Below are 15,823 nucleotides of genomic sequence, written 5' to 3'. Positions count from 1 at the left end.
TTTGTCATAAAAGAGAAATGTATAATTTTGATCCATACAATGTATTGTTGACTATTGCTACAGATATACCCCAGAGACTTAAGACTGCTTTTGTGCTTCAGGGTCAGATATATAGAAACAGAAGAAAGCAATCCTTCTATACACTGCATGATGATGATTACCTGCACTGGAAAATCAAAAAACAAACTACGTTTAATGAGAACAACCAAAGATATTTATTTTGAACCATTACAATCAAAAAGGTCAGACCTGTCTTATCCAAAAAAAATACATACTGTATATTAAATATGAATTGCTAGAATATGCTATTTGTTAGACATTACTATTTAGCAATTATGACACTGAGCCACATTCAAATCGTTTTGTTTTATAAGAGACAGACATTTGTACACTAAATAACATAAAATGAATTTTGCTAGGACTGGTATCTGAACCACAAATGGAAATTTGCCCCTGCATTATCCAATGATTTTTAAAAACATTCATTCATTAAAAATAACACAAATAACATTCATAACTTTTCCACCATCTGGTACCCGAGAGGACGTCCTTTGACCATTTATATGTATTTTACAGTAGTCAACATTTGAAGTGGATCAAAACCTTTCATCATAGTTGTCCTAAAACCAGTATGCGTTCTTGTCTTAAGACAACTTTGATGAACTTTTTTGATCCACTTCAAATGTTGACTAATATATATATATAAACCTTGCTAAGTGTACTGCGTTAGGCTAACTGACACTTGTTATAGCACTTGCATTTTGTTTTGATAGCTTCTATTGTCCTCATTTGTAAAAGTCGCTTTGGATAAAAGCGTCTGCTAAATAACTAAATGTAAATGTATAATAACACAAGTATAAGTATGTGATTGTCCTGTTGCCGGTCCGCTGTTCTTCACAGCAGTATATTGAGGAGCAGCGTTCAGAGAGTTGGTTGTTGATGTCTGTCTGATGCTCTGATGAACATGTGGATCTACACTCGTCTGAGGATGTACAGGGAAGCGCTCGTGGCAGATCATCACTCATCTGGTCAGTCAGTAATCAGAAACAGGCCGTTTGCGGTCTATAAGCTGTTTGTTTCTGTCACAGAGGCTGCAGTTCTGTCTCATTGTGCTCTGTGCAGAATACAAATAGAGGTTCAGTTTCATTTACAAATGAAAAGTAATATTACATCTTATCTCATACACCTTTAAACATTCATATTCTGCCAAACACTCTCTGATGGATCAAATGGCCGGGGCTGCATTTCCCAAAAGCATCATAAGCCTAAGTACATCGAAGACCTATTGCCACCAATGGAGCTACGCTCAGCTTAGCCTAACGATGCTTTTGGGAAACACAGCTCAGAGCCTTTCCTCTTCTCAGTGAGTGTGTGATCTGCATTAATGAGCATTAATTATAAGCTCTTACCTCATTTAGACACTTAGTATGCAAGTTAAGGACATCTAACATACACTCTTAAAAATAAAGGTGCTTCAGGATGCCATAGAAGAACCTTTAATATCTGTAGAACCTTTCTGTTTCTTTGTGGCGAAATAAGGTTCTTCAGATTATAAAAAGGTAAGGAAGAGAATGTTTTTTTAAAAACCTTAAGACTGAATGGTTCTTTGTGGAACCAAAAATGGTTCTTCTATGGCATCGCTTTGAAGAACCTTTTAAGCACCTTCATTTTTAAGAGTGTACACAGCTGTGCGGCAACATCTGTGCATTGCAATAAATGTAAATGACAGTCAGTGTAGTTTGGTACCTGGTAAGCATCTCCGTTGTCTCCAGGCCTTTATGAAGTTGTGTAGTTTATTCAAGAGCCACATACACAGCATCAGAAATGCAGCCAGCGTCCCCAACACAATGATGAACACGATAAAGTACTGAATGTCCTCATACAGCACCTCTGAAACATACAGTTCAAACACAGGACAGACTGAATAAAGCATTATGTCAGTGGGTATTTGTGTCTCTGTATCAAAAACTACATGCTCACCAGTTACACTCAACACCATGCACATGTCCTTGCTGTTTCCAGATGGTTCGGTCACAGTGATGGTGTAATAGCCAGAGTCTTGTAGACGTAGGTCGGTTATGGTTAGAGAGCCGTTGGGATGAGTTTGCACTCTTCCTTCGTACATTTGCGTGACGTTTGCAGAGCCACCGAGCATCCAGGCTGCGATGCTTTGCTGTCTGCTTACAGAACTGAACATCCATCTGATTGCTGGAGTCCCGGTGCATGTGATGTCCACAGAGAAAAGAGTGCTTCCCTGAACCGGTGCCGTGATAGTGCTCCTCGGCACCTGAATGGTAATGGCCTGAGCTTCAGAGAGAGCAAACAGAGAGATTTAGTGGATGTTAAAATACTTTGTCTGGTTATATGCAAAAGCAGCATTTATGGAGTATTCTTAACCATTGCTGGTTGACCTCAAACTAATAACGACCTAACCCTAACACGATAAGAAAGAGTAGCTATCAACACTGTGACTCTGTAATGCTTTCAAAACATTGCTCTGTTTGTATGATGAGTCTTATGTAAATTTTGGGACAGAAGATGTCTTACTGATGCTAGACAGAGGTTTTTGGGAAATATTTTAATATTTGGAATTGGAAATAGTAACATCAGCATATTACTATAATGTGCTCACAGAATCATCAGTTGTATGGAGGGCCAACAACCGTTTTATAATCATGCATTTTAATAAAAGAGCTAAGTGCTGTGACGGGGTGTCCGATCCTGCTGATTAGCTGGTTTAGGTGAGTTTAAGTCTAAACTAAACTCTGTGCCCTCCAGGAGCAGTGCTCTGAGGTTGCAAACACGTAGGCCAAGTAACATACTTAGAATTTGTCTTCTGAATTTATCCCACCCAAGTTAGAGAGCGCTGTTCATTCAGTCCCTCCACCTACAGTTCCTGCCAGTACTGAGAATCACACCCACAACCTTCAGGTTACAAGTCCCCCTCTCAAACCATTACCCCGCAAATGCCCCCTCCAATTTAAGTTAGAGACTGAAAGAATCAGGGCAGACAAATACTGATCTCTCAGTTGCACTACACAGAGCAACAACCTCCTACATTTCGTCATCACAAATTCTCAGTCAAGCAAGCGAGCGCATTCAGACGCTGTTCACAACATCTTCTGTCGAGATGCTGACTTTCTGTCTTGGGCATCACAGTTACAGTACTTTTGTGGCTTCAGTCCTGCCTCACAAGCAGATTTTTAAGGTGTCATGGAGAGGTGGGGTGTCTGAGTAACAACAGCTAATCACCTGTGTTCCTCAAGGTTCAGTTCTCGCTCCTCTTTTTTTCTCCATTTACACAACCTCACTTGACACGATCATAGAAGCACATGGCTTCTCTTACATCACTACTCAACTAGTGTCTAACACCAACCAGGACAGCAAGGAACGTGGGGGTTTTGTTTGATACTAGCTGAGCTTTTCCACTCACATTTCAACAACGGCCCGGTTGTGCTTTACAGCATCAGACCTTTTCTGTCAGAAGACACGTCACAGCTCCTTGTCCAAGCCCTTGTTATCTCAAGATTGGACTGCTGTAATGCACTACAGCAGGCCTTCCAGTCAATGTAACTAAACCTCTGCAGATGATCCAGAATGCAGCAGTGCATCTGGTCTTTAATCAGCCAAAGTGAACCCATGTCACACGTTTTGATGTGTTACAAAACAAATTCCCATCAAACATGTTTCTGCATCATTTCCCCCCACATAATCAAGGTGTGAAGATGTGTCCCTCACACTGTGGATGTAGATGGAGTGACCTCTCGATAAGATTCCTTAGGGTAAGAACATAAAAGAATGAAAACATCCAGCAGATGTGTCTGTCCTTTCTCAGTAAGTTAATGATTACCCCTCTTTAAGCCATGCAGAAACAAGTTGGTTGAGTTAAATACCAATGATCAAATAAACAAAAGCATTTCAGTGGAAACTGCATGAATGTTTTTCTTTTTACTGGTGAAATGATCCTTTGCTAAGCCCTGCCTTAAAACACCACTGGCCAATCCCAGCTTAGCAAATATCGCTTTGACACACCCTCCCCATTCCTGTTCCTGCTCCTTTCCAAATATAGCCCGGCTCTGAAACAGTGTTTTTAATACAAATAACTTAGCAAAGAATACCAAGTGACAAGAAAGTGAAAAGTGAGGCAGAAACAGGTTTGGCTGGCCTGACTCATTCAGTCTCCACACCAGAATCCTTCAGAATTCACTTCAACTGTAAGTCACATACGTGGCAGTCTTATAAGTGTAACCATGTTGAAGTGATGATATGTTCAGGGATTAAGAACAGTATTATGCCACCATTATACAGTGATATTACATTTCAATGCCAAATACTGCAGCACCAATTTCACACAGGATTATAACCTTATCATAGTAATTATAGTGTTTAATGTTAGAAAGTTTAGTTTGAAAGGACGCATAAACAAACACCTGAACAGCTCAAACAAAAGCATTATAATAACAATATTATTGTTGTTAATATTCATTCATGTGATTACTTTTTCTTTATTCATAACACTTGTGCGCAGATCTATCTGTATAAATGAGGACATAACATTGACGTCTGTTGTTTTCTATATAAAGCGATTTATTATGGCTACAGACTAACCCCTAAAACATACTTTTGTCTTGTCCCAAAGGATATCTTTGTAAACTTATACAAACATCAAAGCACACACACACAAACACACACACACTTACTGTAATGGCAGAGACAGAAGATAAGGAAGAGTATCTGTGTGTTCTGAGACAAACGAATCCATGCAGGCCTCATTAGACTGATTCCTCCATATATCTATTTGCAAATAACATGTGATTTATAGCTCAGTCATAACTCTAGACTTTCACCCTGTCCTTCTCTGCTATCCATTCTGTCGCTGCATGCTTCCTGATGCCACTCTTTATCTTAATCTCCCCTGTTTATCTTTTCTGCTGTTGTTTTCTCTTTCCCTTTCCCTTTCAGTATTTGCTCCCTTTTGCTCTTTTTCCTGTCTGTCCGATCTGAACATTCAACAAGATGTATTCACTTTCAGGACTGAACTATGATACTGGTCAGACCGGTTTAGCAGCTGGTGATGCGCACACACACACGCGCACATGCACACACACACGCATACACACACGCACATGCACACACACACGTTTGTTTTTGTGAAAAGTGGGGACATCCCATAAGTGTAATGGTTTTTATACTGTACAAACTGTATGTGCTATTGCCCTACACCTAAACTTAGCCCTCACAGGAGACTTTGTGCATTTCTGCTTTCTCAAAAAAACTCACTCTGTATGATTTATAAGCTTTTTGAAAAGTGGGGACATGGGGCAATGTCCTCATAAGTCACCTTCACCTTGCAATACCTGTCATACCTGTGTCATTATACAAATGTGTCCTCATTTGTCAAAAACACACTCACACACACTCTCACACACTCTCTCTCTCTCTCTCTCTCTCACACACACACACACACACACACACACACACATTGTGTTTCCATGTTTCAGAATCAGAATTAGCTTGGTAGAATTGCCAGGTATGTTTGCACATACGAGGAAGTTGTTTTAGTGACAGTAGCTCCACAGTGCAACAAAATGACAGTGACAGGACAGGACAAAAAAATTATAATGTACAAATGCACAAAATGGACAATATGCAAAATAGCACAAACACGATATACAAAATAGACAATTCAGCATGTACAGGTATGTTAGGTGCAAATTTGAACTGTAATAAGTATGTGTGTAAAATAAAAATAAAAAGTATGTTAGTGTTGAGTGTTTCATGTTTATTGTTCAGAGTTCAAATGTTCATGAGATGGATTGCCTGAGGGAAGAAACTGTTCCTGTGTCTGGTCGTTCTGGTGCTCAGAGCTCTGTAGCGTCGACCAGATGGTAACAGTTCAAAGAGGGAGTGTGCTGGATGTGAGGGGTCCAGAGTGATTTTACCAGCCCTTTTGCTCACTCTGGATAAGTACAGTTCTTGGAGAGTGAGGAGGGTTGTACCAATGATTCGCTCAGCAGTCCGGACTACCCTCCGTAGTCTTCTGAGGTCAGATTTGGTAGCTGAGCTGAACCAGACAGTTATTGAGGTGCAGAGGATGGATTCAATGATGGCGGAGTAGAACTGTTTCAGCAGCTCCTGTGGCAGGTTGAACTTCCTCAGCTGGCGAAGAAAGTACAACCTCTGCTGGGCCTTTTTCACAATAGAGTCAGTGTGAATGTCCCACTTCAGGTCCTGAGAGATGGTGGTGCCCAGGAATCTGAATGACTCCACTGCAGTCACAGTGCTGTTCATGATGGTGAGTGGGGGGAGAGCAGGGGGGGTTTCTCCTGAAGTCCACAATCATCTCCACAGTTTTGAGCATGTTGAGCTCAAGGTTGTTAAGACTGCACCAGACAGCCAGCTCCTTAACCTCCTGTCTGTAAGCAGACTCGTCACCGTCCTGAATGAGGCCGATCAGTGTGGTGTCGTCTGCAAACTTCAGGAGCTTGACAGAGGGGTCTTTAGATGTGCAGTCGTTGGTGTACAGGGAGAAGAGCAGGGGAGTAGAGAACTCAGCCCTGAGGAACTGATGGTGCAGGTGCTGGATGTGTATTTTCACAGCCTCACTAGCTGCTGCCTGTCTGTCAGGAAGCTGTTGATCCACTGACAGATGGAGGTGGGGACGGAGAGCTAAGTTAATTTGGGCAGGAGGAGGTCTGGAATGATAGTGTTAAAGGCCGATCTGAAGTCCACAAACAGGATCCTCACACAAGTCCCTGGTCTGTCCAGGTGTTGCAGGATGAAGTGTCAGACAGGCTGGTGTCACACCATCTGGGCCTGGTGCCTTACTTCTCTTGTTCTTTTTGAAGACCTGGCGCATGTCATTTTTTCTTATCTGCAATGCAGGTGTGGGGGAGAGGGAGGTTGCAGGAGGTGTTAATGGTGTTTTTTCAAACCTGCAGTAGAGCTCATTCAGATCGTCTGCCAGGTGTTGATTCTCCACAGTGCTGGGGGATGGTGTCTTGTAATTGGTGATGTCTTTCAGATCTTTCCACACTGAAGCCGTGTCACTGGAAGAGAATTGGATCCTTAGCTTATCGGAATAATTCCTCTTTGCAACTCTGATCTTCTTTTCCAGTGTGTATTTGGCCTGTTTATACAAGACTTTATCCCCCTTTCTGTGAGCATCTTCTTTGGCCTGACGGAGCTGGCTGACTTTTGCAGTGAACCATGGTTTTTCATTGTTATAAGTTAGATGAGTCCTGGTAGGAATGCATATATCCTCACAGAAACTGATATAAGATGTTACAGTCTCTGTGAGCTCGTCCAGATCATTTGCAGCAGCCTCAAAAACAGTCCAATCAGTGCAGTCGAAACAGGCTTGTAAAAACCGCTCTGTCTCATTAGTCCATCTCTTTACAGTCCTTAATACAGGTTTAACTGATTTCAGTTTCTGCCTGTAGGTCAGTATAAGATGAACCAAACAGTGATCAGAGAGTCGTAAAGCTGCGCGTGGAACAGAGTGATATGCATCCTTTATTGCTATGTAACAGTGATCCAGTATATTACTCTTGTGGGACATGTAACATGCTGTCTGTATTTTGGCAGTTCACATGAGAGATTTGCTTTATTAAAGTCCCCTAGAATGATTAAAACAGAGTCTGGATGTTGTTGTTCTGTGTCTGTGATCAGATCAGTGAGTTTCTGTAAAGCTGTGCTCACGTGCGCTTGCGGTGGAATGTAAACACTCACGAGAATGAACGAGCAGAACTCCCGCTGCGAGTAGAAAGGTTTACAGTTAATGAAAAGCATTTCTAGATCTGAACAGCACATCTTCTTTAACACAGTTACATCTGTACACCACCTTTCATTGATGTAGAAGCATGTCCCGCCGACGCGCGATTTCCCCGTACTCTAAAACCGTATGGAAACGTATGGAAAATCTGGAGCAAATATATCTTAATGAAGAATCTTTAATAATGATAGAATTGGTTTATGGTCTGATTACTTCTACACAGTAGGTGTATATTTAATAAATGCAAAACTCATTCTTATTTGGATCACATTCCTATTCCCTGAATAAACACTCAAGTACACAGCGGGACATGCCTCTGTCTGATTTCCAGCTAAAACATCAGTTTACTTGATAAGAAGCCCTGTATACAATATTATGATTTGTTTCAGGATTGCAGGTTTTATAATAAAAATTATGATTTCTGTTTTGGTTTTATTTCACTGTAAATTTTAATTCACAGTGAAATAATTCACAGAAGGCAGGCAGGAGACACACGTCGGGAACATTCACACATGACATCTACAATAGCGGAACAAAGACAGACTGAACAAACTAGAACTTAAAGAGGGAGGCAAATGAGGATCATTAACAGAACACAGTGGTGTATTCCAGAAAACGGGTTTTGTTGAAAAGTTTGTTAACCCCAGAAAAGGGAAACTCAGGGTTTTATATAAAAGTTCCTATAAAAGACAAAACTAAACCTTTCGGTAAGTTACCGTAGTGGTCGGGAGTAGGTTTTCTTCGGTAAAACCAGAATTTCTTTGGCTCTCCTCCCCGAGCGAAAAATTCTTAATCAAGATGCAGTTTCTATGTAAAATAAAATAAAATACGATATTTAGTCTTGTTTCCTGGGGAAACAAGTAAAATTGTCTGCCAGTGGGGTAAGAAAAATACTCAAGATTATTTTTCTCACCACACCACTTTAATGTTCATCACGCAGACACTGTAAATGTGACAAACTTTTTTTTTACACAGGATCCTGTAGATGAGGAGGCTGCATTAATTTGTGGGGAGTTATATTTACATCAGGAGAGGATTCTATTTAATTTTATTTTGCCATATCCACATGCATATTTATTTAAGTGGTACCACTTTTAAATGAAGTTCACTTGATAACATCTTGCTGCGACCTCTGGAAGTAACCTAATAATTAGAATTTCCTTCAGGATTTCCAGTGTGGTTGGATGCATTGATTACACTTATTCTCTTCATCGCACCTTCTGAATTACTGGATGGAGTGGAAGGATGCCAGATGAAAGGGCAATTCGAGATATATGCCTTAACCACCACCACAGCTGTTAAATAAACACAAATTATTCACAGTTAATTTGGTCATCTTTATTTCCTACAAATACAAAAGTAACACTTATTCTTTTCCCTGTTGGATTTTAATATTGGTATTGTGGCCATCTCCTCTTCTGTCAGTGGTGCTGGTACAGGTTCTCCCCCCGTTTTACGAGTCTCTGCCTTCTTGCTGTTGACTGAATAGAAGCCAAATGTTTATTTCATTACCCTAATTAAGAAATGTATATTGGATTAGAGAACATTTAATTATGTGAAAAGATCATTAGACTATGTGGAAAAGACCGCTGCACATTGAAATAGACACTTGATATTTAGTGAATATGTCAAATGTTTGTAAAGTCATGTAGCCTACACCCACAAACCTTTTACACTTGAAGCTTTACCTGATTGAATTATGTTTTATGTTTAATTTTTTTCTGCTGCCACGTTTAGTTTTTATTTGCCCGTGGGGTACCATACAAAATGAAGATTACTTCAATAACTTACCGTTCTTCCAGTTTTCACCTCTGATATCATAACAGTGATTAAGACTTAAAGTTATGTATTGCGTAGTATGCGGAAGTCTTTTTGTCGGGTGCTGTTGCCTTGGTGAATTTTGGAGCTCCATTGATCATGGCTTTTCAAAGTTGTTGTGCACGTGCTAAACTCAGAGTCAACATACTCAGAGTGGATACTCAGCTGTTCTGAGTATACTCAGCTGTTCTGAAACTGTAAACTCAGAGTTTCCTATTTTGGGGTTTGTTAACCCAGAGTTCAAGTTTTCACTAAGAGTTTGTTGAAACTCCCTTCTGGAATACACCCCAGGTGAACAGAATGACACAATCAGAATCAGGAAAACTAGGTCACGGGCCCATGAGGGAGAAAACACAACAAAACAGTCCATATGTGTGACAGTTGTCAGTATATCTATCTATTTTATCATTTTCAAAGGCTTATGATCTTAAATAATTAGATTTTTAACGTTGCAGTGTTGTGTTGTTCCCAGAATCAGCCACAACATCAGTGCCAGATCGTACAGCTTGGCCCACTCATATTCTAACCAGCTGCACCCGTTCACACTCATTAAGGAATCAGTTAAATACTCACCCAAACACCTCTATAATACATTATTTTTACATTTTTTTTTTACATTTATAACAGCCCTAGCATACCTATATACACATAGAATGCTGCACTAAACAAATTTGTAAAGGGGAAAATGTAAACAATAAACCAACTCCACAGCGGATTCTAAGTGAGAATTCTAAGGGCTTAGAATTCAGCCCATTGCAAGGGTCCACCAGTAGTGGACACTCATGCAATGTAATCAATGACATACATCCGAGTAAATGAGACGCAGGGAAGTTAGCGAGTGAAGGGCATACAAAATGGACTGGAACGCAACCTCTGTCAGTGACTACTATCCTCAGTCACCACTTCTTCACCTGATGTTCACATCAGCCCCATGGCCCAAACAGCGACATATACAGGTGCTGTGGAAGATTGCAGTTTTTTCCTGTTTCAGTGTTCTCTTGTTTTAGAGATGTAGCCCCAGCAATTTCAAACAGACTGAGCAAAGATTGCTTATAACATCTCCTTGTTGACTTGAACTAATGCAAAGCAATGCCCCCGTGCAGATCGTTCTAATGGCCCGATGAGGTCCATGCCAATTCTTTCGAAGGGGACCCTCGAGCCAGCTGTCGGCGTGGAACTACCCCTCCACCGGGGTGGGGCTTAGGGAAGGAAATTCCTTCGGGTCCTGGGAAACGTGACAGGTTTGGAGGGAGACAGAGAAGGAGAAAGCACAGAGGAAGGGGGAGTGAGAGAGACAGATGGCAGGGAATCGCTGACCCCGAGGCATGCCACCATCCAGTCCTCCGCCAGTTGGATGCCTGTTTCAGCGATGACGGACGGTGGCACTGGACCCACTGCACTGTCCTCTTAGGCAGGCATGCCACGAACTGTTCCAGTACCACCTTGTCGAAGATTCTCTCGACGACGCTTTCCCCGGCCATGAGCCATCTGCAGCAGGTGTCCCGGAGCTGTTGCGCCATCACAAAGGGTCAGCCACTTTCTCCAAGATCCAGTGACCTGAAGCGCTGTAGGATGGCGTGTTTCAGGTCCTGGTAGACCAGGAGGTTCTGGACTGGCAGTTGTTGGGCGCCCACCTGCACCTCTCCGGACAGCAGAGGAATAAGCCGCACCGGCCAGTCCACTTGGGGCCACCCACATGCCTCTGCGGACCTCTCAAACAGGTCTATGAAGGCCTCCGGTTCATCTTGAGGACCAATCTTGTTGAGAGGCACATCAGTGGGTGGGGTTGGAGCAGATGTGGTTCCCCTAGCCCAAACCTATCCCGTCGATCCAGCTCCGGAACAGCTCGCGGTCTTCCTGTTGGGCTTGGACGAGGGCTTGGAAACGCCATTCCTGGTCGTCCTTCATGCCTAACAGTACCTGATGGTGTTCCTGGTGCAGACCGGCAAGTGATTGTATGACCTCCGCAAACGGCAAACTTGGCAGAGATTGCATGACGGATTGCATGAAGGATCTTCTTCCTTCCCGGGTTTCAGCACCAGTGTAACAAGGTTCAGAGAGTGGAAGGAATAAGACAGGGTCGGCGTGACTGGGACTCATATTTTATTTGACTTTTCCAAAACAACACAAAACACTCGCGCTCAAAGCGCTTTGAACATTCAGCATACGCTCTGAATATAACTCCAAATATAAACTTCCGCTCCAGCTTCAGTCTCCCAGCTTGGTACGAGTTCCCAGTCAGTCTCTCTCTCGCCAGCCTCCTTTTCCAGTGGCTTTTATTCGGTCTCTCTATGCCAATTACTGAAACAAGACACAGGGGTTTGTCATTTGCACTTGACCCACTTACGCATCGCTCATCTCCTATCTCTCTCTCTCGCTGCAGACCTGGCTGAACCACGCCCCCCTCGCCACAGCTGGGTAGCCGGTGTTTCATATGCATTTGACCAATCAGTGTACACTTACGTCACTGATAGTTCCTTTAGAACTGTTTTAGACACTACTCTGAAGCAGGAGCTAATTTAGTTCCCCCAAACAGAGTTTCTAGGACTAAAACTGTTCCTAGTTCCTGCGGTGCGAACACGCCAGAAAGTGCGAACTTCCACCAATAATTCTAGGAACTATGAAAAGGTTCCTCCGGTGAAAAAGCCCATTTACTCACCCAGTTCACCACCTCATTTTCTGGTCTCATCTTTTACTGCTCAGTGTACAGACTGCTTACCTGGATTTTGGATACTTACCTTCTTCAGTCTTCATCATCCCTTGCACTTCTCTCACTGTTCACCTGAAACAGATTTCTACAACCAAACTAAATAGTGACTGAAATTTATACTGACTGCTTCTACTTACCTGCACATTCCCTGTATTTCAAACTCCAGTATCTGCATATTATTGTCTCCTCTTCTGTTTGTGACGTGTAATGTGTGTCTACACAAGAATAATTAAGGTCCATTTGCAAGGCATTGTCACAGTTTGGAATCTTTTTGGTATTGGTATTTGGTATCACAGGCTGATATCAGAACTGATTAATTAATATATCTTAACATGCATCTTTCTGTGTAACTAATGCAAAAGGACACAGACAATGCACATGACTAGATTTACACAAGCAAGTTCAACAAACTGTTGCACATTAAGTCAACTAACAAGGGTTAGTAAGGAGATTTATTCGTTTTTACACTAGTGGATGTTTAACTTATCTTTACATACTTTAACAAAATGGATAAATGTAAGCAGCTTTACAAAACTTGGAAAATATGTTTATTATATTTGATAGTTGAATATGAAACATCATGTGTCTGAAATATTCCAACCTGATCTCATGAGAAAACTTGATATTGCATGAATTCAATATATGATTTTTTTTTATAAAATGGTAAATATGAAGATCCACCCCCAAACATATCCATCAATAGGATCGGATTAATTCATGCGAATTAGCAACCAATTCACCGAAATGTAAAATTACCTACGAATTGCCATGAGATGCTTTGACCTTCTATAGATTCATTACCTGTCAAAGGTTTCATTGAAGACAAGGGCATGATTCACAAAAACTAGACATGATATTCATCAGATGTCTGTTATGAAAGCTCAGTGTATTTTACACGTGTGTTTCTGTAGATCTGTGTGGATGTCGTTGTGTTCGTATATATTTCTGCACAGGTCCCACATACTGGAGTGTGTTCTTGGGTTTTCATTCCATCTGTGTCTGCTGAAGCGAAAGCAATAACACATCTTTTATGAGGCTGGTATTACACACTTTTGAAAGCAATAGTTTGGTGTTTTTGGCAGTTAAAATAAACATGGAGAGCAAGCATACATGGTTCTTGTTCATGCAGGTCCCACAGAGACATCCGATCAGTCCGTTGACTACCTGTGCCAGCAGAAGCACAGCCTCCAGAGTCCCGATGCACAAGAGAATGGAAAACAGGACCACGTTCCACATCACCACATGCTGCGGCCGCACACACACTGCCCATGACGTCTGGTTGAACAGGTAACTCTCTCTGAATGGAGGAGAGCAAATATGTGAAAGTGTTAATGTGAAAATGAAGTGAAAACAGAGTATGTTCTAACATGTTATGAGCAAATCGCGCAGTTTGGGGTTTTCACAATCAAGTTTTGCCAGAGAGTTTTGTGCATTTCTGAGAATGAGATTTTGTTTCTCCTGCATCATCACAGATGCACATTATACACACTGTATAGTGTACAAACAAACAGGTAAATGTGAGTGCTGTTACTCTGTAGTGCTGTTTAGGAAGGGGTAGATGAAGATCCCGTCTCCTATGTCACACAGAGGGCCGTCCTGCAGGCCGACAGCGGAGATGATCATACAGTATAGAGCTCCGGCAACACCCAACACAGACATCAGCATGGACAGCATCATCTACAGCACACACACACACACACACACACTTCAGTCAATTGGATTGCTTCTTTGCCAGGGTCAAATGCAGCCTACTTGATAAGTGTGTGCATGCGAGTGGGTGTGTGTTAATGATATCTTTTAGTTATTAGGTTATATGACTGACTGTATGTTATCTTTTACATGCAGCAGTAGAACAGTAGTGCAGCCCATCATTACTGCAAAGTGTGCTTGCATGTAGTGTGACAGGTTTGGTCCTATAACATTCTGCTACTCGTTTACTGCAAGTGAAGTTTGAAAAGAGCACTATAGAAGAAGCCACACATTTTTTAACAAAGATGATGCAGACTAAATTTCTGCTGACACAAATATAAAGTGCATGTGTTATCTGTTGAGAGATGAAGTCAGTTGCTCACCCCGCATCTGTTTGCGCAGCAACTGCCCTCCAGCCCCGCGGCCCTCATGATCGACGCTGGCAGAAACGCCTGGAGAAATAACACGAACACACAGTCACTCGCTCGCTCATATGTCCTTCACAAACTCTCAGACTCACCAGCAGTCCTGCTCCGATCACCCCGGGGAAGAACCAGATCTTCTCAGTGATCTCCTCGGTCCTCCACACCTCACCGTTGGGAAAAAACAGCAGGATGTTTCCGACCACGGCTAAGAGACCGAGCGGGAAGAGAAGGTCTGCAGTGCATGTAGCACATTTACCCGTACACATGATGACCTGATATAGATTGTCACTTAACCTGTGAAAGAGACGTGTCTTGCATTGAAATCATGAGCCAGTCATGAATCATGAATCAGTTACATAATATATGTGACCCTGCAGCACAAAAGCAGTCATCAGTAACACAGGTATATCTGTAGCAATAGCCAACAATACATTGTATGGGTCAAAATTATACATTTCTCTTTTATGACAAAAATCATTAGGATATTAAGATCATGTTCCATGAAGATATTTTGTAAATTTCCTACCGTAAATATATTAATATTTAATTTTTGATTAGTAATATGCATTGCAACTTCATTTGAACAACTTAAAGGAGATTTTCTCAATATTTAGATTTTTTTGCTCCCTCAGATTCCAGATTTTCTAATAGTTGTATCTCAGACAAATATTGTCCTATCATAACAAACCATACATCAATGGAAAGATTATTTATTTAAAAAAATTGACACTTTTGACCGGTTTTTGTGGTCCAGGGTCACATATGAATGATGAGTAACATTCCCTTAACTGCTAGTGTCTTTATAGCAGGATCATATTCAGTCTACAAACTGCTCCTACCATAAATGTCCAAACTTTTCACCTGAGTTCTGCTGTTGCACTTACTTCTATTCGCTGGCTTCAGTGTGGATGAGAGAAAGGCTCTTATCGTTTCTGTCGAAGCTGGTAGTTAGCGAGGGTTGGCGATGAGCTGTGAAGTCATGAGAGGTAATGTTAGCGTGAGCACATCTGACACACAGCTATCTGTCCCTGCGGTCAATCACCCCGCTTTCAAACACACAAAACTCACTATCAGTAACGGCCTCTGTCCACGTGTTTGAGACACAGAGAGACTCACACGGAAAGAGAACACATCTAATGTGTAGTTTTTGAAAGTGATGGTAACACTTTACAATAAGGTTCCTTTAGTTAACTAAGTTTAATGCATTAACTAACATTAACATTGAGCAATGCATTTGTTACAATATTTATTAATCTTTGTTAACGTTAGTTAATACAGCTGTTTATTGTTAGTTCATTTTAGTCTATTAACTACATTTATCAATACAACTTGTGAATTTAATAATGTACTAGTAAATGTCGGAATCAACATTAAACTAATAATGAAAAATACTTCTAAAACATTTAT

At 41.4% G+C, this 15,823-nt stretch overlaps 2 protein-coding genes across 3 annotated transcripts; both read right to left on the bottom strand.

Moving 5' to 3' along the window:
• Positions 1-194: 194 nt before the first annotated feature.
• LOC306854169 (V-set and transmembrane domain-containing protein 5-like) lies at positions 195-5,036 on the bottom strand. The gene is made up of 4 exons (XM_079391985.1): positions 4,701-5,036; positions 1,981-2,307; positions 1,747-1,890; positions 195-1,114 (listed from the first exon to the last, which is right to left on the bottom strand). Exons 1-4 carry the CDS (start codon positions 4,771-4,773, stop codon positions 1,083-1,085), a joined length of 576 nt encoding a protein of 191 aa, XP_079248111.1. The 5' UTR covers positions 4,774-5,036; the 3' UTR covers positions 195-1,082.
• Positions 5,037-12,833: 7,797 nt separating this feature from the next.
• Positions 12,834-15,430, bottom strand: LOC306854627 (transmembrane 4 L6 family member 1). 2 transcript variants are annotated; one of them, XM_079392792.1, is made up of 6 exons: positions 15,301-15,430; positions 14,512-14,710; positions 14,375-14,443; positions 13,834-13,979; positions 13,413-13,599; positions 12,834-13,304 (listed from the first exon to the last, which is right to left on the bottom strand). In XM_079392792.1, exons 2-6 carry the CDS (start codon positions 14,680-14,682, stop codon positions 13,287-13,289), a joined length of 591 nt encoding a protein of 196 aa, XP_079248918.1. In that variant the 5' UTR covers positions 14,683-14,710; positions 15,301-15,430; the 3' UTR covers positions 12,834-13,286. The 2 variants fall into 2 exon arrangements, with proteins under 2 accessions (XP_079248918.1, XP_079248919.1); XM_079392793.1 differs by having other exon boundaries at positions 13,151-13,301; positions 15,301-15,425.
• Positions 15,431-15,823: the final 393 nt, after the last annotated feature.

This window comes from Barbus barbus (genome assembly GCF_936440315.1).
Source record: "Barbus barbus genome assembly, chromosome: 34".
NCBI lineage: Eukaryota > Metazoa > Chordata > Actinopteri > Cypriniformes > Cyprinidae > Barbus > Barbus barbus.
The sequence above is the reverse complement of the archived record's forward strand: the minus strand, read 5'-3'. Positions and strand labels throughout refer to the sequence as shown.

Excerpts from the sequence above, each read along its gene's own strand:
- LOC306854627 (XM_079392792.1), bottom strand. The coding sequence starts at position 14,682 with ATGTGTACGGGTAAATGTGCTACATGCACTGCAGACCTTCTCTTCCCG. Across the intron at positions 14,444-14,511 it reads TGATCGGAGCAGGACTGCTG|GCGTTTCTGCCAGCGTCGAT; the intron begins GTGAGTCTGAGA and ends TTATTTCTCCAG. Across the intron at positions 13,600-13,833 it reads TTCCTAAACAGCACTACAGA|AGAGAGTTACCTGTTCAACC; the intron begins GTAACAGCACTC and ends TCCTCCATTCAG.
- LOC306854169 (XM_079391985.1), bottom strand. The coding sequence starts at position 4,773 with ATGAGGCCTGCATGGATTCGTTTGTCTCAGAACACACAGATACTCTTC. Across the intron at positions 2,308-4,700 it reads CTTCTGTCTCTGCCATTACA|CTCAGGCCATTACCATTCAG; the intron begins GTAAGTGTGTGT and ends CTCTCTCTGAAG. Across the intron at positions 1,115-1,746 it reads ACAACGGAGATGCTTACCAG|AGCACAATGAGACAGAACTG; the intron begins GTACCAAACTAC and ends TATTCTGCACAG.